The sequence below is a fragment of the Somniosus microcephalus genome, chromosome 5 (genome assembly GCF_052327205.1).
Source record: "Somniosus microcephalus isolate GS21.2 chromosome 5, FLI_Smic_1.0, whole genome shotgun sequence".
Taxonomy (NCBI): Eukaryota; Metazoa; Chordata; class Chondrichthyes; order Squaliformes; family Somniosidae; genus Somniosus; species Somniosus microcephalus.
The window spans coordinates 260,216,410-260,242,971 of NC_140991.1; the positions used below are offsets into that span (position 1 = coordinate 260,216,410).

At 42.5% G+C, this 26,562-nt stretch overlaps 1 protein-coding gene across 1 annotated transcript in view; it reads left to right on the top strand.

Annotated features, from left to right (window-relative positions):
- The window catches only part of LOC147117677 (F-actin-uncapping protein LRRC16A-like), a 494,673-nt gene that overhangs the window by 455,706 nt on the left and 12,405 nt on the right, over positions 1–26,562 (top strand). The window contains exons 34-36 of the mRNA XM_085989391.1: positions 6,074–6,152; positions 14,154–14,357; positions 25,383–25,526. Coding sequence (XP_085845517.1) covers positions 6,074–6,152; positions 14,154–14,357; positions 25,383–25,526 — 427 coding nt within the window. The remainder of the gene's footprint in view (positions 1–6,073; positions 6,153–14,153; positions 14,358–25,382; positions 25,527–26,562) is intronic.

The following is a 26,562-nucleotide window of genomic DNA, read 5'->3' on the forward strand; positions in this document are numbered from 1 at the left end:
AAACTATAGAAAGCTGAATTTAAGATGGCCACCACAGGTCACATGGAATCAACTAACCAATAAGTTTACAGCATATATCTCAAGGTAGGAAAACAGGCAACCAATTACAATGCTTATTATAAAACAAGAATAATCACCACATTCACCCCTCCTTTTAAAATATACTTCAACCTAGGTAGCCTTTACAGTTTACAATTAGTTATTTATGACTAGAGCAATACATGTATAATGCCTTCAACAATTTTAAAATTTTACTATTAAATTATTAATTATTTTAAAAGTCCATTTTTAATCGGTCGACCGGATATCTTGTTCGTGTCGACCTTCTTAGCCTTGGTGGAGTTCCTTGCCCTCCCACACCAGGAGACACAGAAATATCTTCTGCAGGGAGGCTATCAATATCCCGATTATCAACGGTTTCCGGATTGGAAGTCCCATTAGAAGGTAGACTGGGAGGGTCATGAACATCCATCGGGGGCAGACTAAGAGAATTGTAAGTGTCTGCAATAGGATTGGAAATGTTCGTAGTATCTGTGACGACATCAACATTATCTGAATTATGGCTATTGTTAATGTCCTCAGAAGAGGGCTGGCCACCACAAGGAGCTAAGTCTTTAACTGAAACCGTACTTTCTTTCCCATCTTGGAACCGAATATGAGCATATTGAGAATTTGCCTCCAATAGCTCCACCTCCTCCACTAAAGGATCATACTTTGACAGTCTAACATGGCGTCGGAGCAGCACAGGTCCCTGCATAGTAAGCCATGAGGGGGATTAAATACGTGGGGTTACGGGGATAGGGTGGGATATGTGTTGGTGTAGGGGTTACGGGGATCGGGTGGGATATGTGTCGGTGCAGGCTCGATGGGCCGAAATGGCCTCTATCTACACTGTAGAGTTTCTGTGATTCTGAAGGTACCGAATATCCCGTAGTGGATCTCCGCGGATAGTTGAAGAGCCTTTCATGGGGGGTCACATTAGTAGCCGTTGAAAGCAATGATCTAATGGAATGCAGGGCATCAGGCCGTACCATTTCCCACTGTGTATTCTTAAGGTTCCGGGATGTCAAAGCCAACATAACTGCCTTCCAGATCACCCCATTGTATCGTTCGCACTGTCCATTACCCTGGGGATTATACGGGGTAGTTCTGCTAGTAGAAATTCCCCGACTCTGAAGGTATTCCTTCAACTGGGAAGCCATAAAAGAACTTCCCTGATCCGAATGGATATACGCAGGCATCCCAAAGATGACAAAAAGTTGAGTCAGACATTTAATAACTGTAGCAGCTGATACATCTGCACAAGGAAAAGCAAAAGGGAACCTTGAAAACTCATCCACAACAGTAAATATATATCGATTCTGAGTCGTTGAAGGAAGAGGCCCCTTAAAATCAACGCTCAGGCGTTCAAAGGGAGAAGTAGCCTTTATAAGATGAGCTCGTTGAGGCTTAAAGAAATTCGGTTTACACCGGGCGCAGACAGCATGACGAAGTCATCCGCTTGACGTCTTCAACTGAAAAGGGCAAATTCTTACTGCGTACGAAGTGTATCATCCTCGTAACACCAGGATGGCACAAAGCATTATGAAGATTAATAAGCGTATCTCCGTGAAGCACAGAACAATAAGCCCTCGACAGCGCATCAGCGGCAACATTATCCTTCCCCGGACGATAGACTATATCGAAATGGTAGCATGCCAACTTGATCCTCCACCTCGTTATTTTATCATTCTTAATCTTTCCGAAATGTTTGACATCAAACATGAAGGACACAGATTTTTGGTCAGTTACTAACGTAAAATGTCGCCCAGATAAATAATGTCTCCAGTTACGCAATGCTTCTACTATTGCGTACGCCTCTTTCTCTATTGATGAATGTCTCTGCTCACTATTGCTCAGAGTACGTGAGAAAAAGGCCACAGGTCTTCCATTTTGGTTCAGGGTAGCCCCAATTGCAAAATCGGAAGCGTCCGTCTCAATCACAAAGGGAACCTGCTCATCAATAGAATGCACAACTGCTCCAAGGATATCCTTTTTAAGATGATCAAAACACATCCTGGCCTCCCATGATAGAGGATATGTTGTAACCCGAATAAGGGGCCGGATCTTCTGCGAGAAGTTTGCAATCCAATTAGAATAATAAGAAAACAGTCCAACAACTCGTTGCAAGGCCTTAGAATTAGTAGGGCAAGGTAAATCAATCAGTGGTCGCAGCCATTCTGGATCTGGTTTAATCTTGTCTCCCGAGATAATATGCCCCAGTAAATTTACCTCGATGGTCGAAAAGATACACTTCTCTTTATTGAAAGTTAAGCCAACTTTTTCCGCAACTTGAAGGAATCTTTCTAGATTAAAATCGTGCTCCACCCTTGATTTGCCACACACCGTGATGTCATCTAAATATGAGAAGGTGTCAGAGAGAGAATTATCACTTATAAAGGCATCCATTGCCCGTTGAAAACAGGCGACACCGTTAGTAACACCGAATGGTACTCGGCAAAACTGGTACAGCTTTCCGCCAGCTTCAAAGGCCGTATATGGTTTGTCCCTCTTAGCGATAGGAATCTGATGATAAGCACTCTTTAGATCAATAGTGCTAAAAACCTTATATTGAGATACTTTATTGATAAGCTCATCAATCTTAGGCAGGGGGTACGCATCTAATTGAGTATACCTGTTAATAGTTTGAGAGTAGTCTATCACCATTCGCTTCTTATGTCTCTCATTAGTGGTGACAACTACCTGTGCCCGCCAGGGCGAAAAACTAGGTTCAATGATTCCTTCCGATAAAAGACGTTGAACTTCAGAATTAATAAATTCTTTATCCTGACTGCTATACCTTCTTGACTTGGTAGCAATTGGCTTACAATCCGGCATCAAATTGGAAAAAAGTGATAATGGAGAAATGAATAAAGAAGTTAATCCACAAATAGACAAAGGTGGCTTGGTTCCTCCGAAAGAAAGACTGAGGGACTCATGTAATTGAAGCACATTATGACCAATCAAAATGTCCGCACAGAGATTAGGCAGAACGGATAGGCGTATATCAGTATATGTATTACCTAGGAGAATTAATTTCACAAGGCAACAACCAGCTACTTGTGAGGTGAGAGTCGTCTGAGCCATACACACCTGATAGGAAACAGGCGAAATTTTCAAACGCTTCTCCCTCACAAACTGAAGACTTATAAAGCTCTCAGTACTGCCCGTATCTATAAGGGCCTTCACTTCTAACCCATTAACTTGGGCCATAACTATAGCTTTGTTTAGGCCATGGGAAAAGGCGGCAGAAACTGATGCAATAAACGCCCTATCTAAAGGCTGAATGGTCGCAGAGGAGGCAACCGATTTGCAAACACGTGCGTAATGACCTCCCTTGCCGCATTTACTACACACAGCCTCCCGGGCAGGGCACTTCAGACGGGGGTGCCGGGCGTTCCCGCAAAAATAACACTTCTGAATCCTAGAGGCAACAGCTGCCGAAGTAGAAACTGTTTCGGAATCTGGCAAACCACTCCTATTAAATCCACGTAACTCCCTTTCATCCGGAACTGCCGAAACCACGGTCGCAGGCCGATCAAAAAGAGCATAAGAATCCGAACTTCTCTGAGCCAAATCCAATGTAGAGGCTTGCTCAAAAGCACTCTTAAGATCCAAGATCTTATTTTCTAATAACCGCTGACGAATTGATCTAGACAGTAATCCATTAATAAATGCATCCCGTACCGACTCTTCCCTATGTTCTTCTGCAGACACGGCCTTATAATTACAGTTAGCACCAAGGCGCCGGAGTGCTTGTAAATCAGCATCCAAGGATTCTCCCGCCTGCTGCCTACGGGCAGATAAAAGGTGACGTGCAAATACCTCATTTTTGGGTTTAACAAAAAAAATTTCCAACGTAGCAATAGCCAATTCATAAGTTTCACAGTCCAAAATATACTTATACACATCCGGGGCAATGTAGTTGATTAGTATATCCAACTTCTTTAGAGATTGCTGATCCAACACACCCAAAAAGTTTTTAAATGTACGATACCAATGTTTCCATTGATCATCCACTCCTGCAGAATTAGGGTCAGCATTAAATCGTTCCGGTCGAAGATATCGTTCCATTATAGCAAAAGGTTAATAAATTGAAATAAAGAGTAGATTGCCTTTCAAAAGCTAGGCTTTATTAACCTTAAAAAACCAGCAGTACATGTTGAGCACCCAGTCTCAACCAAACTGTAGAAAACTGAATTTAAGATGGCCACCACAGGTCACATGGAATCAACTAACCAATAAGTTTACAGCATATATCTCAAGGCAGGAAAACAGGCAACCAATTACAATGCTTCTTATAAAACAAGAATAATCACCACAACTAGTCAGTTTCTTAGTAAATTAAATATTTTTTGATATGGAAAATCTTTTAAAACATGCCTACTAATGCCTGTGCGCCTAAGAAAATGAGCGCAATTGAACAGCCTTCCCGAACCGGCGGAATCCCTTGACCTGGGGGTGTGGCCAATTTTGAGGATGGGGCCCAATTCTGGCAAATTGAATCGCAAACCAGCGTAAAGGATTGCGGCAAACACAAGCATAAGTGGTTTTGGGGTTAACTCATTTATGTTTAAAATTTCCCAATATTTTACTCTGATTCGACTGATTCCGCCCGGATTGCACAGCTATAAACAAGCGGAAACTCAAACCCATTATAAGATAGTGCTGGAATAATGCTATCTGCAAGCTGCAAATCAGGTACTTTGGTCAGATAGCGATCTCGTGTCTGTGCCTTCTTAATACATTAATTGGATTATACTGAAGCATTGGAGGTGTGAATTGCTATTCAACTGCCATGGTATAGCTGTCTTTGAGGCTGATTTTGATTGTTAGCTCTATACCTGAGAGGTTGCCCTGATAACTTTGAAATCTATTTAGAGTGATAGTTTTTATTAATTATAGCGGACAACTTTTTAATCTTCCTTTGTAGCAGTTGGAATATGAAAAAGAGACATAAAACCGGATTGGTGACCATTATTCTTCAGTTTCCATTTTGCTGTGTCGTTATACAGGTTAGGAACTTATTGAGGGCTCCATAGGGTTCATTTGTCACACAATGCCTTTTTTCATTGACTCATGGTTAAACAGTACAGAAAATAACTACTAATAGTTTGTACTGTGGTTTTGTAACAAATGATATAGAGTTAAGTGAAGTACTGAAATCGGTCATATCTGCTGATTTGCCCTTGTTTCTGCATGAACTTACTTTTTAATAAGCCTCATTTTGTTTATTTGGCCTGATGTATATAGTCTGTCAGTGTGATTTTCTGATTCAAAGAGATTGGGAGTGTACACTATGCAACCTGTGCCTTTTCCCTTGTGTACCTCAAGGAAGAATTCATTATTCACCCAGTGTCACACTATCCCAGTTACAGGAAACTTTGGTTTATCCGGAGGTTGTATGTCCGGAATACTCGATCTAACGGCAAAAATCAGGAGCCGTTTTCTGTAAGCTTTTTTTTAGATCTTGTTCTTTTTTTTTCCCAGTCAGCCACTGCAAGGTCTGTAGCTATAGCAACAGCTTCAGCTAGAGACACTTGCAGCTGCAGCCGACTCTTTAGAAGCTGTTGCTAAGCAACAGTGTTTGTTGTCAGATATGGAGATGAAAACCTCTGTATGCTTCAACATTAACTTTGTATGTCCGGCAGTTTTGACAGATCGGCAACACGCCGGTCCTGTCGGTGCCGGATATCACAAAGTTTCCTGTACTTTGTGCAAAAGGTCAAGTGTGGGCTTGCCTTTTGAAGCTGACTTGCATTTTGCATGAGAATTTTTAAGAAAGGTAGAAATCTCACATTGTAACAAAGTATTTACAACATTTTGTAAGTTTCAAATGCAGATTTGGGAGCAGCTGTTCGAATAGTGCCAAAAGCACATTTAAAAATATAACTTGGTTCTCAAACAGTAATCTAATAAACACTCGTACTTTTGTATCAGTCCCAAGAACAGAGATCGCTAGTATCTGCTATTAAGAAACGGGTTTAACGGTTTGACTATTAGGATTTCTTCAATTTTGTTGTCTTCTCCTCAGAAACTTGAAAATGAAGCTGGAAGCAAGGAGTTATATGAAAATGTGTCAAGTACAGACCGACTAGATGAAACTAGTAGAGGTGAGCACAAGTACGATCTACCGGTGTCATGAGAGAGCGTGTGTTAAGCTCGTCAGTTTTCACACCTATATAACATGGCTGCCATTTTACTTTACTAATATTATACACAGAATTGTAATTATTTTTCATTAGGTTTGTATTAGAAATCACTGTGCCCAACTTATTTAATTTTTGTGCATTGTATTCTAAGAAAAGTAGATGGCTGCTAATTTTTCAAATACTGCTGATTTTCTGTTTTATCTTTTAAGAAAAGGACAGTTCCATGGATAAGAATGAGATTGGTATTGATGGTAACAACAAAAAGTGTGTAAGATAAGGTTGCAATCACAACAAAAATGCATGCAAAAGTACTTGCATTGGAGTCACTAACTAGAAGCTGACCGATCTTATTCAGTGATAGGATTGAGGAAGCTAATGTGACCACTAGAATTAAACTTATTCAAAGTCCTAGTCCACATGCACATGACAAGATAAAAAATTACTCTCAATTTCTGACAGCAAAACTTTGCAGGCGGTAGAAGGACCAATAATAGAGAGGAGGTGAACATAGATGCAGCCCCAGTGTAAAAACCCTCCAACTTCTCAGTCCCTGTTTCCCCACAAAGTATCTAGGAGGTCTGGCAGGTGGTTGGATTCAGTGGTGCTCCCAGTCATGGCTACAGTCCACTCAAGTGTAGAATCAGTTGAATCAGAGAACATGTACAAATTGCCAAACCTACCTCAGCCCTACAGCAAGTGCACAGGTGTATGGCAAGTGTAGTGTAGCATCTCAGTTTGGCTCTTACTCCTTACAACCATGTGATATGGAGCCGTGCATATCATCTCCTATTGCTCTTGCTTAGTTTCTGTATTTAGGCCTGATCCCAAGTATATTATACTATAAATGATCAGAGCTCATCAGACTTACTGAAATAAGAGAAAATAAAAATGTTGGTTTCTCATCTGCTTTGAAAGAAAGAAGGTCCTGCCATGTCAAAGATCTAGTAACATCAGACCTGACCTATTAGTTGGTAGGAAATTGATAAATTCGCCATCTTAAAGGTGAAACTGATTCTGCAGAGCCTCAGAACTGCTCTTTATCAAACAGTTCCACAAGGGACTTCAATCCCTATCCCACTATTCCATTATGCATGGAGAGATTTCCTATATACCTTGCTGCTACACACTCTTCATTTCTCCACACTCGTCTTCCACCCGGAGACACCATGGTGGAACATTCTACCAACCGGCGGGGACGAGCGTCACCAGGGGAAAGCCCTCTTTCCAGACTCCACCGTGGCACCACTGGGAACCTAGGATGGAGAGCATTGCACAGTGCCGTGACTTCTAATATTCATTTGATCCATTTTAATAACACACTCAGGCTGCATGCCTATTTTGTGGCCAAGAAGAATCAGTCTCTCATCTGCATGCAATGCTTCAGGTGGCAGACCCTCTTTCTTTTCCTGAAAGGGCTGCTTCTTAATTTGTGGCTGCATTTTCTCTCACGCTTCTCATCTTTGGTCAACCGGTACACAGAGGCGAGCAGATCCGAAAACCTCCTGGTCGGTCTGCCCCTGGGCCTAGCAGAAACCTCCATCCACAGGTCCAGGATCGACAGAGCGAATGCTCCGACAGCTTGCCTCTCATTCAAGGCTTTGTACGTGCCCGGGTAATCTTGGAACAGGATCATGCAGTGGCAACCGGTTCACTTGAAGCACTCTGCGACCAGCGAGCACTGCAGGACACATCGGCCGGAATTTTCCCCTAAAAAAACGGGTGGTTTGGAGGGTGGGGGCAGTTAAAGTGTAAAAAATGGGATTCCCGATCTGATCCCGCCTCCAACCCGCCCACTTCCAGTTTTGCCGGAGGCGGGATGGGTGACCAACCCGCTCCCAGGGGGCATTACCTCAATTTAAATATTGTAATGAGGCTGGAAGCCGCTTTTCCCCATCAATTTTGTGTTTAACTGCCTGTGGATGGGTTTCACACAATTCGTGAAACCCGGCAGTTAAACTGAGGCGAGAACTGCTGCATCCAGGAAGTAAATAGCTTTATATCTACCTCCTGGATCCAGGGTCCCGACCATACCCACCCCCTGCGATCGGAGACCCCCTCACAAGGCCTCTGATCGCCTCCCCCCTCCCCAACCCAGTGAGGATGATGAGGCTGGCCACAATCATCCAGTGGCCGGTTACGATCCTCTCATTCCTCCCCCCCCCCCCCCCCCCACCCCGCCACACAGACCCCTGGCCAATCTCAGCAACCACCCCCTCCCCCCCCCCCACAATCCCTGACCTTGGCCGATCCTCTCCCCCGACCCCTATCGATCCTTCCCCCCCCCGATCCCGGACCGATTGCCTCCCCACCCTCCCCTCCCCCGACCCCTGCCAATCCTATCCCGCCCCAATGCCAACCCCCCTACCCTGGACTGGCCCCTCGCTTCTGAGGCCTACACGCCCGCAGCCAGCCAGCCTCTCAATCTGACTGGCTGCAGGTGGGATTTTGAGACCTCGCATTCAAATCAAGCCCTGCCGTTAAAGTCGGCAGGGCCTGCGGGAAACCCACTTTCTCACCCACATCCCTAGAGAAAATTCCAGCCATGTTTCATCAACAGTGATAAACGGATTATCTTTTGATTCTATGCGCACATTTTTAGTTTGGCTTGGCCAATTTTATTAGTGGTGTTCTCCATGAAAGAAGGGGGCACTTGTAAGTGATCATTTCTCATGGTGGCATTGGGATCATGCCTCTTGCTACTCGATCAACCTAGGCAAACAAGATTAAATTTAGAAAGAAAACCCTATTCCACCAGTTCAAGGGTGCAGTTTGATAGCACCCCAACATCATGAAAGGGGTATCAGGGTTGTTCTATAGTGCACTAATTAGCTGATACCTCAAAAGAAATGGCAAACATCCCTCCCAAACATGGGTCGTTAAATGGCCTTACGAATCACTAATACAGCCTTTTTTTTTAAAAATGGTAAGTAAAGAGATGAGAAGCATCTGCAGGAGTCTTGCTCCATCAACAGCAGGGAAAACCTGTTCACAAATTTGAGCCAATCATTAATAAAAGACACTGTGTGAGGTAACTCATTGAAATTTTCGAGACTGAGAGCTGAGAGCAATAGATTTAGTTGGGTAAGGATATCAAGGCTCAAAGGTGGGTAAATGCAGTTGGGGTACAGATCAGCCATGATCTAACTGAAAGGCAGCACTCACTCGAGGGCTGAATGGTCTACTTCTGTTCCTATGTAACTCCTTCCCTACTTGATGGAGTTGGAATATCTAAGACTTATTTTTGGGTGCTTGCCATTCCAAAGGAAGTGGGATATCTGCCACACAAGAAGTTAGCATGTGGGATAAGAATCAGATATATTCATTCTAAGCACACAATAGTAAGTGAGAGAGGAAATTCACCCCCAGTGAGCTAAATCATCACGTTTCATAGAATGATGCAGCATAGAAGGAGACCATTCAGCCCATCGTGCCTATGCCGGCTTTTTGAAAAAGCGATTAAATTAGTCCCATTCTCCTGCTCTTTCCCCAGAGCCCTGCAAATGATTCCTCTTCCAGTATTTATCCAGTTCCCTTTTGAAAGTTATTATTGAATCTGCTTCCACCACCCTTACAACCAGTGCATTCCAGATCATAACTCGCTGCATAAAATTTCTCTTCATCTCGCCTCTGGTTCTTTTTTCCCAATTATCTTAAATCTACGTCCTCTGGTTACTGACCCTTCTGCCACTGGAAACAGTTGCTCCTTATTCACCTTAACAAAACTCTTAATGACTTTGAACACCTCTATTAAATCTCCCCTTAACCTTCCCTGCTCTAGGGAGAGTAACCCCAGCTTCTCTAGTCTCTCCACATAACTGAAGTCCCGCATCCCGGTACCATTCTTGTAAATTCCCTCTGTATCCTCTCCAAGGCCTAACATTCTTCCTAACGTGCGGTACCCAGAATTGGACGCAATTTTCCAGCAGGATTTATAAAGGTTTAACGTAACGTAAGGTACTCTATGCCTCTATTTATAAATCCAATGAACCCATATTTTTTAACAGCCTTCTCAACTTGTCCTACCATCTTCAAAGACTTGTGTACATACACTCTCAGGTGTCTATGTTCCTGCACACCTTTTAAAATTGTACCATTTGGTTTATATTACCTCCCCTCATTCTTCCTATCAAAATGCAGCACTTCACACTTCCCTACGTTAAATTGCATCTGCCATGTATCTGCCCATTTCACCAGTCTGTCCTCCTGAAGTATGTTACTATCCTCCTCACTGTTTATTAAATTTCTGAATTTTGTGTCATCTGCAAACTTAATTATGCCCTGTATACCCAAATCCAGGTCATTCATATATATCAAGAAGAGCAGTGGTCCCAATACTGATCCCTGGGGGACATCACTGTATACTTCCCTCCAGTCTGAAAGACAACCGTTCACCACTACACTCTGCTTTCTGGCTCTTGGCCAGTTTTGTATCCACACTGCCACTGCCACTTTAATCCCATGGGCTTCAATTTTGCTAACAAGTCTATTATGTGGTACTTTATCAAGCACCTTTTGAAAGTCCATATACACAACATCAACTGTACTATTTTCATCAAAGGTGAATGAAAGAGTGGGGTAGTAGGACTAACTGGATTGCTTTTTGAAAGAGTCAATGGGCCAAATGGCCTCCTTCTGTGCTGTACTATTCTAGGATTTTATGATCAACCCTCTACATTACTTCACCTAAGAACTCAATCAAGTTAGTCAATCACGATTTGCCTTTAACAAATCTGTGCTGGCTGTCATTTATTAAATCATTTTTCCAAGTGATAATTAATTTTGTCTCAGATTATTGTCTCAGTTTCCCCACCACCAACGTTAGGCTGATCGGACTGTTGTTGCTTCGTGTGTCTCCCTCCCCATTTCTAAACGGGAATGTAACATTTGCAGTCCCCCTGCACTGCTCCCAAGGAGGATGAGATGATTGTGGCCAGAGCCTCCGCTATCTCCACCCTAACTTCCTTCAGCAACCTAGGATGCATCCCATCCGGACTGGATGATTTTTCTACTTCAAGCACCCCAACATTTTAAGTACCTACTCTTTACCTATTTTTTCCAATCCAATTTCTCTTTTACCTCCTCTTTTACTGACATTAGCAGCATCCTATTCTTTAGTGCAGACCAATACAAAGTATTCATTTAGTACCTCAGCCACACACTCTGCCTCCACAAGATCATCACCTTTTTGGTCCCTAATCAGCCACACCCTTCCTTTGACTACCCTTTTACTATTTATATGTTTATATGCAAGAATCAGGAAAACTGACTGTATATTGAGAAGTCATGTTGCTAGCGATCTGTACCTTTTGAAGTACTCTGTTACTAGCTGATCAAACTGCTCTTTAAATCCAGAGGAGGAGGAAGATGCCCAAAACCATGGTCTCTGTCTTCATATAGTTTACTTTCTAGGCTGACACTCCAGTGCAGTGCTGAGGGAGTGCTGCACTGTTGAAGGTGCCGTCTTTTGGATGAGACGTTAAACCGAGGCCCTGTCTGCTCTCGCAGGTAGACGTAAAAGATCCCACGGCACTATTTCGAAGAAGAGCAGGGGAGTTATCCCCAGTGTCCTGACCAATATTTATCCCTCAATCAACATAACAAAAACAGATTATCTGGTCGTTATCACATTGCTGTTTGTGGGAACTTGTTGTGCGCAAATTGGCGGCCACGTTTCCCACATTACAACAGTGACTACACTCCAAAAGTACTTAATTGGCTGTAAAGCACTTTGAGACGCCCGGTGATCGTGAAAGGCGCTATATAAATGCAAGTCTTTCTTTTACTTTGTATACCGACTCGGTACCATACTTCTCAAAATATGTCATCATCTGTGTCAGAAGGATACTAACGTTAGGGCGGCATAGAAGCATAATGGCCCGGATTTTGCGGTAATGATAACGGCGAGACTATCCGGGCTCACCGTTACTACAGGGTAACTCTGACAGCAACTTCTGGCTTCCGCACATGTGCAGTTAAACGCAGAAATCCAGAAGTTGCTGTCAGAGATACCCTGCTCCTCCACAGGGTGTGCTGTTCCAATCCTCGCCGATAGACTCGACACTGAAATCACTGTAATGGCGTGAACTTGCCCATTGTTCCGCACTAAAGATGGCTGATAAAGTTAGGGCTGGGGCATTTAGGAGTAAATGAGTATTTAACAGCATAACAAGTGGTAATTACTGCTGAACAACCTCTCTGGCCCTGAAAAATTAATTTTACAGGTGTGGAGTCTCATTCCCTCCAAAGAAAATGAATGTTGCAGATTTTTTTTAAATAAAAAGTTTTACAAAATTCACTTTTTCTGTTTGTCTCTTTTATCTCTCTCCCTTAATCACACCTGTATTTCCCAATCTTTATTTCACTTCATGTGAATGGATTTAAATGTAATTTATCTTTCCGGTTTTCTTCCTGGTTTGCAGTCTGCGTATCTCAGTGAGGATACTTCAATCTGATTGGTTGAAGTGTCTTGCTGTTGCTTTCCCTGTTCACGACGCCACAGATCCCCTGGAGAGGCCGCTGCACTGAAACAGTCGGCAGATTAGTGGAAAGCCCCGCTGACAAGCCCGCGAAACATCTCTGGGCAACTGTACGCGAGGTGAACGGCAAAAGTCGTTCCTTCACCGCTGAGTGCAAAATCCAGACCACTGTCTGTGTAAAGACTGCCGTGTTGACAAGTAACCCATTATTGCCGGGTGAACACATTTTTGAGCAGCAAGGGTTCCATCCCAATTGCAAACCGCGCCAAAAGATGACACACCTGCTATGTGCCTGGATGGTGAGTAGATGGCCAAATTTTGTGATGGCCACAGACCTGGGTACAGATTGGAGGAGGAATATGCATCCAAAAAAGTCATCAAATTCCTGATTGCTAATTCAAAGCCTATCTATCATTAAATACATTTCGGATATGTGGCAAAGAATTCAGGAATTATTCCCTACCTAACAGCATTGTGGGAGTACCTTCACCACATGGACTGCAGCGACTCAAGAAGGTGGCTCACCACCACCTTCTCAAGGGCAACTAGAGATGGGCAATAAATGCCGGCCTTGCCAGCAACACCCACATCTCGAGAATGGATGAAAAAAATTATATAATTTTTGTCTTCCACCACAAGAAAAACATATTACATCTCTCAAACAGTTCCAAAACGCTTTTTATACAGTGACGTGCAGTTACCTAATTGAAGAAAATTCCAGAATCATAAAAATGCAATATTGATACTCCTTATAAAGGAGTAGGGCTGTAGGACTTTCCATTGAACAGACACCCACCCTAACTGTTGCCTTAAGTATTTTGTTTGTTATGTTGGTTGAGGGATAAATATCTCACATTACAACAGTGACTACACTTCAAAAAGTAAAGCGCTTTGAGATGCCCGGTGGTCGTGAAAGGCGCTATATAAATGTAAGTCTTTAGGTATTGTGCACCCCTCTGCATTCCAGAATACCAGCACAATATCTTCGTTTACTTTTTGAAAATGCTGTAAAATTCACAAAACTAGTTGTTTAAGTGGAAAGCTGGTTAATAATAGGGATGATATTAGACCTGCATTGTTAGCACAACAGACATGATAACAGTACCAACCCTTTTCCTGTTTCGACAACGGTTTTCTGATGTATTCTAAAACTTTGTGTTCAGAGTCGCAGAAACAATGCTCATGAATACCTTTGTACTTTGATCCTAAGCATCTGACCTGCTGTTGAGCACTTTAACCTATGGACAACATTGTAGTCAGATTTTTTTTTAATAGTATTTGTAGAATAAATCAAGACTCGTTCTTTCCTGGGTCAGGAAAGACACGGATTGCTAAAGACATTGAAATTATTTCACACATTCTATATCCCAGACCTTTGTTTTGTTTTCTTTGTAAAAGAACACCCAATATAAAGTACAATTTAATTTAACTTTAATGCTTTCTTAAAATTACATTCTTTTCTATGCTTTTTGTCTCATTATGGTAGCCAGAAGCCAACAAATCCAAAAAGGAGATACAGGCTTGACTTCACCGGAAAAACTTACAAAACCTGAACCAAAGACAGAAACGGTGAAACCTAAAAGTTCCTCCACCACACCTACCAGTCCAAAAACCCCACCTCAAATTCTCAAGCCCAGCAATGTGGGACGTCCTAGTATTCCTCAAAAGCCTAGGCCCAGCTGGAGCACTGGTGAGTAGAAGCTGCAACATTAATCCATCAACTGAACGATTGGGGATCCATAGAGAAGATTTTTAGAAAAACAGATGAGCAAAGATATGGTTACTATTCATGAAAATGAATAATTGAAGGTTCATAAAAGGATTGGACCTAATGGAGTGCATCTGAGAGAAATAAAGAAATTGAATACAATCTACTGTGCCTAAACTATTCTGCAGCCTTTGGAACAAGTAATAGTAGAATTTGGATAATAGCCATAGAATTCCAGTCTTTAAAAAGGACATTAGTACAGAGGGGTGAAAGAAGTGTCACTGGGCCATTATCATTCACCTCTATTGGTCTTCTCAAAGGACACAAGCTGGAATAGGTCTCCCACTCTGTCACTGGGTAATCCAGTAAGGTCAGGACAGAAGAGAATAGGGGAAGAAAAATAATTCAGTCACCCTGTTGTATAGGCCTGTGTGGTGGACCTGTAATGATCATTTTAATCTCTTTCCTGACAAGCCAAACAGTTTATAGTTCACGTCTGTCCAAGTAATAATGTCCCATATAGCATTGGCGAGACCCAAATGTAGGTCTTGCATGCAGTTGCTTCCACAAAATTACATTTTAGTATTGGAAAGAACACAGAATTACAAGTAGGACAGTTCTGGAGCTGAGCTCACTGACTTATGAGGAGGCATGCAGAGCTACAATTGATGCAGTAGTAACAGTATATTCTGTTCCACTGAACCAATAGGTCAGGATAATATATGGGAAACAAAGCATTAGATGTAACGAGACTCAGTTCACTTACTGTGGAGCAAAATCCTGCTCCGTATTAAGTTAAGCCAGAAACAAGTGTTTGCTTCTCATCAACTTCATTTATAGTGCAAAAATAGGATCCTGCTACACAATAAAGGTGAATGAGATACAGTATGTGTGCAGTTTGTGCTCTCTTTTTACAGCTCCTTTAACCCCCTTCCCCAACCCATTGAAAGTTGAAGATCACAACGAACTTGTACAAAGAAAATGGAAAAGGCACATGGGTTTAGCTGAACATGTTAACAACCTTTTCTGTTAAATTATTTACTGCATTACAGAGTCATAATATCAGAATTAGAGAATCCAGGCAAACAAAACTGAGGGCTAAATGCTGTGAACAGATACTATCAAGTAATGCATCTTAATACAAGGCTTCAGTTTAATGACTGAAGTTCCAACAGCTCTTGGGAGTTGTAGTTATTCAATAGGTATCACTCTTACCTCTGAGTCTAGAAAGTTGTGGGTTTCAGGACTTGAGCACATAATCTAGACTGACACCTCAGTGCAGTACTAAAGGAGTGCTGCATTGTCAGAGGTGGCATTTTTCAGATGAGACATTAAACCAAGAATGTGTTCAGGTCGACCTAAAAGGTCCCATGACATTCAAAGAAGAGCAGGGGAGTTCTCCCAGTATCTGACCAACATTCATCCCCAACCAACACCACCAAAAAGCAGATTAACTGGTTGTTATCTCATTGCTGTTTGTGAGACCTTGCTGTGCACAAACTGCTGTAACAACAGTGGCTGCATTTCTAAAATAGCTTTGAAGCGCTTTGGGAGGTTCTGAGGACTTGTAAGGTGCTATATAAATACAATTTTTTTGACTCTTTTTCTGTTCCCAAAATATGCCTAAAGCAATTGAACCAAAGTAATCATCAAAATGGTCATCCTACTTACAGCAAGAAAGAAGTACAAGCAGCATAGCCAGGACATCGGGTAGCTGCTCTAGCTCTTCAGAGTGCATATTGACGTGACAGCTTTGTTAAAATTTAGGTTTTTATTCATTTTCTCTTTCAGTGCTGTAACAGCAGTTCCCAGAAGCAGAAATTGTCCCTGACCATTTGAAGCATGTACCTTTCAGTAATCCATCCTTTCAGAGTTTTGTGGCCCAATAATTTAACAAGTACCCTAGTTGCATTTCTCTGTTTAATGGGTTAAGTGGGCTACAACACTCATTTCAGAATGGCTGATATTAAACTCACAGGCCAAAATGGCTAGCGTTTACAATTAATTAGAAATTATAAAATACAAAAATTTGACAATAAAAGTACCATATGAAATAGTATGAGAAACATCTGTAATGTGTCAATTACATCCAAATCTCTAATAATTGATGGGAAAAGTTCAACATTTGCCAATTTCAACCTGTGTTCATTCTTGTACCACTTTCAGTAGCAGTGTAATGTTTTGAATTATAAAATAAAGTAAATAAAACAATCCACATAAGGAATGGAACAGAGTCCTCCGTTTGACCAGATACCAGAACTCAAAAGATGCTACTGAACTGAAGAAAATACACCTCTTTAAATTTCTTCTTCTGAAATCAGGTTTTCAAACACAACAATATTACATGTCATGTATAAAGTACAAGTAAAATATAGTTTGTAGAAATGGAGCTTGACGGGATTCCCGCAGACCAGTTAGGAAACTGCATTTGTATCTGCAAAGATCCAAGCCCATTCAGCACATTAACTTAAGGTAAATCAGACAGTGCAACAAATGTCTGTTATTTACATTGATGCAGATATTAGTAATTTCAATGAGTATGATCTAAGTTCAAAGACGCCGTCTACTTTAATTTAAAATGAAGCCAGGGAAAATTTCGAATCCATAAATGTTCAAAAGTACCTGTGGTTTTATGTCTAGAGAAAGAATAATTACCTTTGGGCTAGTGTCAGTAGTATTATAATTTTGTCCAAATTGTTCCATAGGAACATAAGAAATAGGAGCAGGACTAGGCCATAAGGTCCCTCTAGTCTGTTCCGCCATTCAGTAAGATCATGGTTGAACTTTTACTTCAACCCCACTTTCCCGCACTATCCCCATATCCCTTGATTCCCTTAATATCCAAAAATCTATCCATCTCTCTTGAATATTCTCATCGACTGACCATCCACAACCCTCTGGGGTAGCGAATTCCAAAGATTCACAACCCTCTGAATGAAGAAATTACTTCTCATCTCAGCCTTAAATGGCCGACCCCATATCCTGAGACTAAGCCCCCTAGTTCTAGACTCTCCAGCCAGGGGAAACAATCTCTCGGCATCTATCCTGTCAATCTCTCTAAGAATGTTATATGTTTCAATGAGATCACCTCTCATCTTCTAAACTCCAGAGAGTATAGGACCATTCTACTCGATCTCTCCTCATAGGACAGCCCTCTCAATCTAGTGAACCTTTGTTACACCCCCTCTAAGGAAAGTATATCCTTCCTTCAGTAAGGAGACCAAAACTGTACACAGTACTCCAGTTGTGGTCTCACCAAAGCCCTATATAATTGCAGCAAGAGTTCTTTCCTGTTATACTCCAACCCCCTTGTAATAAAGGCTAACATACCATTTGACTTCCTAATTGCTTGCTATTACCTGCATGTTAACTTTCTGTGATTCGTGTACAAGGACCCCCAACTCCCTCTGAATACCAACATTTACTAGTCTCAACTTTTTAAAAAATATTCTGCTTTTCCATTCTTCCTCCTAAAGTGGATAATTTCACACTTCCCCACATTATACTTCATCTGCCACCTTCTTGCCCAATCACTTAACTGGTCTGTATAACTTTACATCCTCCTCACAGCTTGCTTTCCCGCCAAGCTTTGGATCATAGCAAACTTGGATATATTACACTCGGCCCCCTCATCTAAGTACGATAGCAAAATACTGCAGATGCTGGAAATCCGAAATAACAACAGAAAATGCTGCAAAAACTCAGCAGGCCAGGCAACATCCGTGGAGAGAAATTAGAGTGACGTTTCGGGTCGAACCCTTCTTCAAACTGGAAAGGAAATAAAATAGATCGAAGGCAGGGCTGCTGTAGTGTATGTACCCGTCTACCTTTAAGGGAACTATTGAATGTAACCGTTCACCTTTAAGGGAACTACTTTAGGTGTGGCACTATTTGTTTGGCTTCTGTATACTGTAATACCGATAGTGACCACACCAGTATATAAGTGTTGTAGCAGGATTTCTGGGGCAGATTCGCCCGGACCTTCGAATAGTAAAGACCTGTTTTGTTTGTTACTTCTGAAGTCTGTGTATTTATTAACTGCACAAACCACAGACTTTACAGTGGCGACGAGTCCGATCGTACCCTGTGGCAAGATTACCAAAGCAAGAAGAGCGTCGAAGAGAGGCAACCGCCCTCGTCGTGCTGCTGGAAGAAAACACGAGGCTGCAGCAGGAGAAAGGTGGAAGACTTTAGCAACAAAAGCTTCCATTAGCAACAGGCACTGACTACCCTTCTACCACGGTGCGGAGTGAGCCGATCAGCAGGAAACAAGGCGGCCGAAGAGACTGTGAGTAGGGGAAGGTGTAGAAGTATCCGGAGGATAAGGGCAGAGCACTCGACCTCGGTCGAGGGGGAGCTGTGCCGGCCAAAAGTCGGGTCCAACGGCGTCGGGTGACAGCCGGACCGCGATCGGCGGGAAAAATCCGGGCAGCGACCGCAGCCACGAAGCGCTGAGCCTGCGAGTAGGCGCGGGAAGAGAAACCCAGCCACAGCCGGGGAGGGAAACACCGGTCTGCGAGAGGGCTGGGGAGGCGAACGGGAACCGTGCGGGTGAGAGCCGGGTGCGGCGAGAGAGACTGCGAGGAGCCAGTCCTGTGGCTGAGCTGTTCTCCACCAACGGGGTACTCAGAGCCGGCAAAACCGAACGTGCGGGAGTGGGTGAGAGACACAGCCGAAAACGGGGTGAGAGACTGCGCGAGAGCCAGTCCAGCGGCTGAACTGTTCTCCACCAACGGGGTACCCAGGGCCGGTAGCACCGAACGTGCGGGTGAGAGAGCGACAGAGCCGGGGACGGAGAGAGAGACTGCGCGAGAGCCAGTCCAGCGGCTGAACTGTCCTCCGTTAATGGGGTGTACCCAGCGCCGGTTGGGCCATGCGGGCGGGAGGAAAAGACATAGCCGAGTAAGGGGAGCTGTGCGGAAGCCAGCCAGCGGCTGAACCTGTCCGCTGTGGGGGAAGCGTACCCCTTCCACCGGGAAGAAACGCGGGAAGCCGCCATTAGGCGGAGAAGACGCCAGAAGCGGGAAACCGCCATTGAAGTGGGCGGGGCGAGAAAGGAAGAGCGGGAAACCGCCATTTTCGCGGGAAAACCGCCATCTTAGAAACAAACAAATAAATAAGAATACTTAAAGAAATACTGGTGCTGCTCCCAAGGGAAGAAAAATGCCTAAGCGAGGGAATATTAACAACTTTAATTCTGAAATAGAAGACTGGGCCACGTACGTGGAACGCATCGAGATCTATTGTGAAGCCAACAAAATAGAGGAAGACGACAAGGCGATAACATTGTTAAACTCGATGGGCGCAAAGACATACGGGCTCTTGAAGGATTTACTAGCACCAGCTAAACCGGCGGATCAGTCTTTCGAAGAGATTGTGGTTGTTCTGAAGGACCACTTGAACCCCATACCGTTGATGTTGGCTGAACGATTCAAATTCTATGCAAGAACGCAACGGAAAGACGAAAACAACGCAGAATACTTGGTCGAACTGCGTAGGCTAGCGAAATACTGCCAGTTCGGAGGGAATCTGACAGAGGCACTGCGAGACAAGTTCGTAGGTGGATTGTCCAAGGAAGGGACGCAAAAGCGCCTACTAGAAGAGAACGACCTTACACTTGACGGGGCTGTCCTTATAGCCGCATCACACGAAGCCGCAGCGAAAGGAACGGCGGAAATGCAACTAAAGGCGGCGGCGCTCGGGGTGGACCAAATTACCTCGAGTACAACAAAATGCTATCGTTGTGGGAAGACAACACACGACCAGAATCAGTGCTGGTTTAAGAACCAAGAATGTAGGAAATGTGGCAAACTGGGTCACATCGCTAAGGTATGCCGGTCAGGGAAGAAGACCAACAACCAAAGGAAGCCATCACAAGAAAAGTACAACAAGGTATACAAGGGGGCAGAGAAGAGTTCAGACGAACAGAATCCAGACTCAGATCCAAACGGCCAGGAGCTGGGTAGTCTGAGTATCCACCATGTGAATAAGGAAGCTGACCTACAAACTATCTGGGTCATGCTAAAAATAGCTGGAGTCCAAGTGAAAATGGAGTTGGACACTGGATCAGCTGTATCAGTCATAAATCGAGGGGATTACCACTGGCTATTCTCACACATACCCTTAAGAGATACCAAGTTCGTATTGCAGACATACACGGGGCATAAAATATACCCCATGAGAAAAATAAGAGTCAAGGTGAGAGATAGGGGTAAAGAACACCCAAGAATGAACTTGTATGTACTACATGAGGGAGGACCACCACTTCTAGGACGGGAGTGGATCAAGAAAATAGACATGGAATGGCACTACCAACAAGCAATGACGAGTGAGGACTCGGTGCAGACAAGCAGCTCAGACTCTGAGCCGGAAGACGATAAGTCCAGCCCACGTATGAAAAACAAGGTTAACATGAACTCACTGACTAAGGTTGGAAAAACGATGGCGTGCATAAAGACAGAGAATTCTGAGTCTGTTCAAGTCACAGACATATGCATTACGGAGGAACACCGAGCTCGAACTCAACGTTATTTCAAAGTATGACAACAATTCGAACAATTAAGTTACCGTCTCGTACAGGAGATGAAAACAATGAAAAAGTTCTATGACACCGAATGGGAGAGTCTGGAAAGACAACAGAACCTGCTGGCTCAAGCAGAGAGCGACCATAGAGCCATCGTGACCAATTACCGATCACACCTCCCTTATGATGTTCAGGAGTTAGAATATTTGCATGATCTAGAGATACAGCATAAAGGCAAACCACGCTACACTGAGGATTTTGTTCTGCAATTGGAGACGGAGCTAGTGCAGGCAAGGTTAAGAGAAGCTGAATCGCAGTGTGCACTTAAAGAGATGCAAAAAAAAAGTCTTGGACATGGAAAAGAGAAACGCTTCTTTACCTGATGTGAATAATGTGGCCATGTTGCAAGAGGAGCTTATCACTCAGTTAAATGAAAATAAAGGGAAAATGACTGAGATAGACTGCAAGAATAAAGAAGATTTGATGGCAGTGAGACTTCAAGAGGCAGATAGCATAGCAGCCTTGGCTGAACTCCAACAGGAAATTGCGAAAGAAGCAAATGAAGAGGAATCTTCAGGAAGCCGGGATTTTATTCCAGTTCTTCTCTACGACTCCTTACAAGCAGAGTGTGAGAAGTGGAAAGAACAGTATGAACAGGCCCAGGCTACAATTCTGGAGGGGATTAACTCGGCAACCTCCGAAAAGCTAGTTTCAGTAGAAGCATATGAACAACTAAAGGTTGAACATGAGCAAGAAGTCCAAAGGCTGCAGGAAATTCTTGATGAGCTCAAGGCCAAGACAGACTCATCGGTAGAGGTTCCATCCATAGATGAGAATTTAGCGGTGAAAGACATGGCAGAACATGAAAGACAAGATGTCCATGAACTCATAAAAATATTGGAGGAAACCCAAGACAAATATGAGGCGGCAATGACCGAGGTTCAACGACTTGAAGAGCAGACTCAACTGGGAATCCTTTCAGTGGAAGGGAAGGAAACTGTAAGAAACACAGAGACTGTAAGAATGGGCTCTGAACATGAGCTTGGGAGCATCAAGGCGCAACTTCTTCGAGCGCTTGAAACCAAAGTACAAGAGGAAAGGAAGGTGAAAGCATTGGAGGGAAAGGTGGATGAAATGGTGAAGACTCTGATCCACAGAGTCCCCGCGGAAGAGTTAACGGTCAGCCAACTCCTTCACATGCTGAGAGACAAGACTCCACAATGGGAACACGAGCTTCAATCTGCAAAGGGAAGGAATTCGGAGCTCCCAAAAGTTACAGAAATAACTGAGGTGGCAACACAGATTTTGTATTACAGTTTACTCTATGAAGAGTTTGTTGAATCACGTCAATGTGAACAGAAGAATGTTGAAACAGCTGCTTCAGTAGAAGGATTAAATAGCCTGATACCGCAATCCCCGGTGGAAGGAAGGTATTGAACTCACAAATGAGGTCAATAGTGAAGGAATGGCAGACAACCCAGGAAGAGCGGGATGAATATGAATGCATGAAGAAGTCTTTTCAAGAAAGATGTCTAGGGAAGGAACCACCGTCAGCTAACGTCCAGACGGGTGAGGAGGAAGAAGAAGGCTCTCTCGCTGGCCTAACTCAGGACGAACCCGAATATTACCATGACCTGTTGAGTGACACTGAATATTACGAGGATGTGGTCTGCCCAGCTTGTGATGAAAACTCCCAAAGTGCTGAAATCCGGAGGAAGCACTTAAGGTCTAAGGAACATAGAGAGTTGGTGGCGCTACAGCTGGCAGCCGAGAAAGGAGCTCCGAGAGTTTCAAAAAGGCAGAAAAGAAAAAGAAGAAGCAGAAGATAATAACTGTCTAAAATATTAGCACTTCTACCATCTCAGGCGGAACACTACGAAAGGAGCTAAATTAGTTGAAAAACTGGAAAATGTCAAGACAGCCAGTTGGTTGTAAAAGTCCGCACTGCTGGTTCAACAGGACGAAAGTTCAAGCTGCTACGTCAAGAAAAAGGCTATGGAGGAGTCACGCTAGCCAGGTGAACCGGCTACACCAAAGAGATGTTGTTCGGAACGAGTCAAGATCAGAGACTGAATCTATGAACTGTTTCCGCAGAGACGGAACCTGTGAACTGTTTCCACCGAGATTATATTTGTAAATTGTTTTATATGACATTGACTCCACCAAGATTATAGCTGTAATTTGTTTTATAGGAAGTTGAAGATATGTATGTTTAATGGGGACTCTGTAAGTAATAAGCTAAAAAGGGAGGATTGTAGTGTATGTACCCGTCTACCTTTAAGGGAACTATTGAATGTAACCGTTCACCTTTAAGGGAACTACTTTAGGTGTGGCACTATTTGTTTGGCTTCTGTATACTGTAATACCGATAGTGACCACACCAGTATGTTAGTGTTGTAGCAGGATTTCTGGGGCAGATTCGCCCGGACCTTCGAATAGTAAAGACCTGTTTTGTTTGTTACTTCTGAAGTCTGTGTATTTATTAACTGCACAAACCACAGACTTTACAGCTGCGATAGAACAAAAGAAGTAAAAGAGACATTAAGAGGTATTCTGGTTTTGAATACCTCTTAATGTCTCTTTTACTTCTTTTACTTTTTTTGTTCTATCGCAGCCCTGCCTTCGATCTATTTTATTTCCTTTCCAGTTTGAAAAAGGGTTTTGACCCGAAACGTCGCTCTAATTTCTCTCCACGGATGTTGCCTGGCCTGCTGAGTTTTTCCAGCATTTTCTGTTGTTATTTCCTCTCATCTAAGTCATTGATATAGATTGTAAATAGCTGCGGTTCCAGCACTGATCCTTGCGGCACCCCACTAGTTACACCCTGCCATCCCGAAAATGACCCATTTATTCCTAGTCTCTGTGTTCTATCCATTAACCAATCCTCACTCCATGCTAATATAGTACCCTCAATCCCATGAGCCCAAATTTTGTGTAACAATATCTTGTGTGGCACCTTATTGAATGCCTCCTGAAAATCCAAATATATTAAATCCACTCATTCCCCCTTATCGACCCTGCTAGTTACAACCTCAAAAAACTCTCATAGATTTGTTAAACATGATTTCCCTCTCATAAAACCGTGTTGACTCTGCTTAATCATATTGTGATTTTCCAAGTGCTCTGTTACCACGCCCTTAATAATAGATTCTAATATTTTCCCTAGTACTGATGCCAGGCTAACTGGCCTATTCCCTATTTTTTCTCTCCCTCCTTTCTTGAACAGCGGGGTTACATTTGCTATCTTCCAATCCATGGGGACTGTTAAACCAATGCATCCACTATCTCTGCAGTCTCCTGTTTTAAAACCCTAGGATGTAGGCCATCAGGTCCAGGGGATTTGTCGGCTTTTAGTCCCATTAATTTCTCCAGTACTTTTCCGTTATTGATGTTAGTTACTTTAAGTTCATCACCTCATTAGACCATTGGTTCCCCACAATTTCCGGTATGTTGTTTGTGCCTTCTACTGTGAAGACAGACACACAATATTTGTTTAATGTTTCTGCCATTTCCTTTTTCCCCATTATAATTTCTCCTGTCTGAGCCTCTAAGGGACCCACGTTTACTTTCGCTAATCTCTTCATTTTTACATGCTTGTAAAAGATCTTAGATTCTGTTTTTATATTTCTTGCTAGTTTACTCTCACTCTATTTTCTCCCTCTTTATCAATTTCTTAGTCATCCTTTGCTGCTGTTTGAAACCCTCCCAATCCTCAGGCTTACTACTCTTTTTCGCAACATTGTAAGCCTTTTGTTTTAATCTAATACTGTCCTTAACTTCTCTAGTTAGCCATGGTTGTACCATTTTTCCAGTCGAGTTTTTATTCTTCAGTGGAGTCTATATTCGTTGAGAATTATGAATTAGTTCTTTAAATGTTTGCTATTGCTTATCTACCATCATATCTTTTAATCTAATTTCCCAATCTATCTCTGACAACTCACCCCTCATACCTCTGTAATTGGCTTTGTTTAAATTTAAGACCCTAGTTTTGGACTTGGACACATCACTCTCAAACTTAATACACAGTACAACTCTATTCTCTAATAGAAACTGGATTTGATGGATTACTTATAGTTGGTCTCCCTCATCAGTTGAAAATATGAGAGCTTTTAAAACTCATCTTATTTACATTTATACCTGTCTGATATTTACATTTATACCTGAACAAAAATATGCAATGTATCTGTGAATCAAGTGATTTGATAGCTTAAAACACATCCATACTTCAGCAACTAGTATAAATATTCAGTTGCATATTAATGAAACTGTGATGTGTGTTTTGTAAAATTTCCATTAGGATTTGTGCTAATTATAGGGGGAAAAGTCACTGACTAAACCCTTTGTAAATTGACCCATAATTTGTTGGAAAAGGGTTAATTGAGATCACTGGATGCAAAGCAGTAGTTTATCTCAAGACATTGCTAATATTGTTTGTGGAAAAACAACATTAACAAAAGTGATGGCATTGTTACTCCTTGTTATAGAAGAAAACCCAGAATCACCATCTGGTCACACTTCCCCCAAAGTTGCTCTGGTCCCACCTGTTCTAAGGCGAATACCATCGGATAAAGATGGACAGAGTAGCCCTCCTTTCAGTGGGCCCAGCAGCTGGTCGTCTTCACATGAAGGTAGGCTGACATCACTTAATGCAAGGCAAGGGAGGCAAATATAATTTCTGAAGTTGGAGGGCAGGGTGGGCTGCTTAGAATGTTTTACTGAAGTGCAATTGAACAATACAGCAGACAGTTAACTCTTTAACCTGTATTAGCACCTCTCTCACCTTACCAGTAATCCAAAAGAATCAGACCAGATATACTGCCAGTACTTCAGTAGAAGAACTCTCAGTATTGAGTTTATGAATGGTAAGGCACATTTAAAACTTGGGGAAAAAAATCATACTTCTGCAATGTATCAGAACGCACTAGCTTGTTCTGTCCGGTACCTGCCTGGTTCTGATTGGAGACTGGTAGGGGTCTAGTATGTGTTGGGTTGAAGAGTTGTAAACTGGTGGTGTACAACAGCAATAAAGTTTCTAAAAAGATGATGTATTAGAAGGTTAGATATGCAAATCTAATTTCCCTGCCTTTACACTTGATTCTATAATTGCCAATAATGCATATCTTTTCAGTTATTGCAATTGCACCAACCACTACCAAGTGTGAACCATCTTGTATGCATTTTACATATTCAAAACATGTATTTAGAATAGTCACAAAATGTGTGTTCATGTATTTCCATTTGTTTGTCTCCATAAATTGAAGCAAAGGTAAATTTGCAAAAGGAACAAAATCTATATTGAAATACATAACTTCTGCACTAGGAATTCTAGTGATGTTTTGTGATCATTTAAAATCTAAATAATGAGCATTTCTATGCATTTAAATGTCAAAATGACTCTAATTCAGTAGTGTTGGTCAACTACACAAATGTGCCTTCATCGTTTTAAACTTTTGGAACAGTATTTAAGTAGTGAGATGAGCAAGATTATTTTATGTCAACATTGAGCACTGATGTCTGAAAGGTAGGCAGCATGTATCACTTTGAGACTGGGAATTGCATTACACATGGTAAACCAGAAAGAGAAGTTTTCAGTTTCCTAAAATATTACTAAAAACAAGTAATTCTGTGCATTTAAATTTATTTCTACTGTTCAAAACAAGAAAC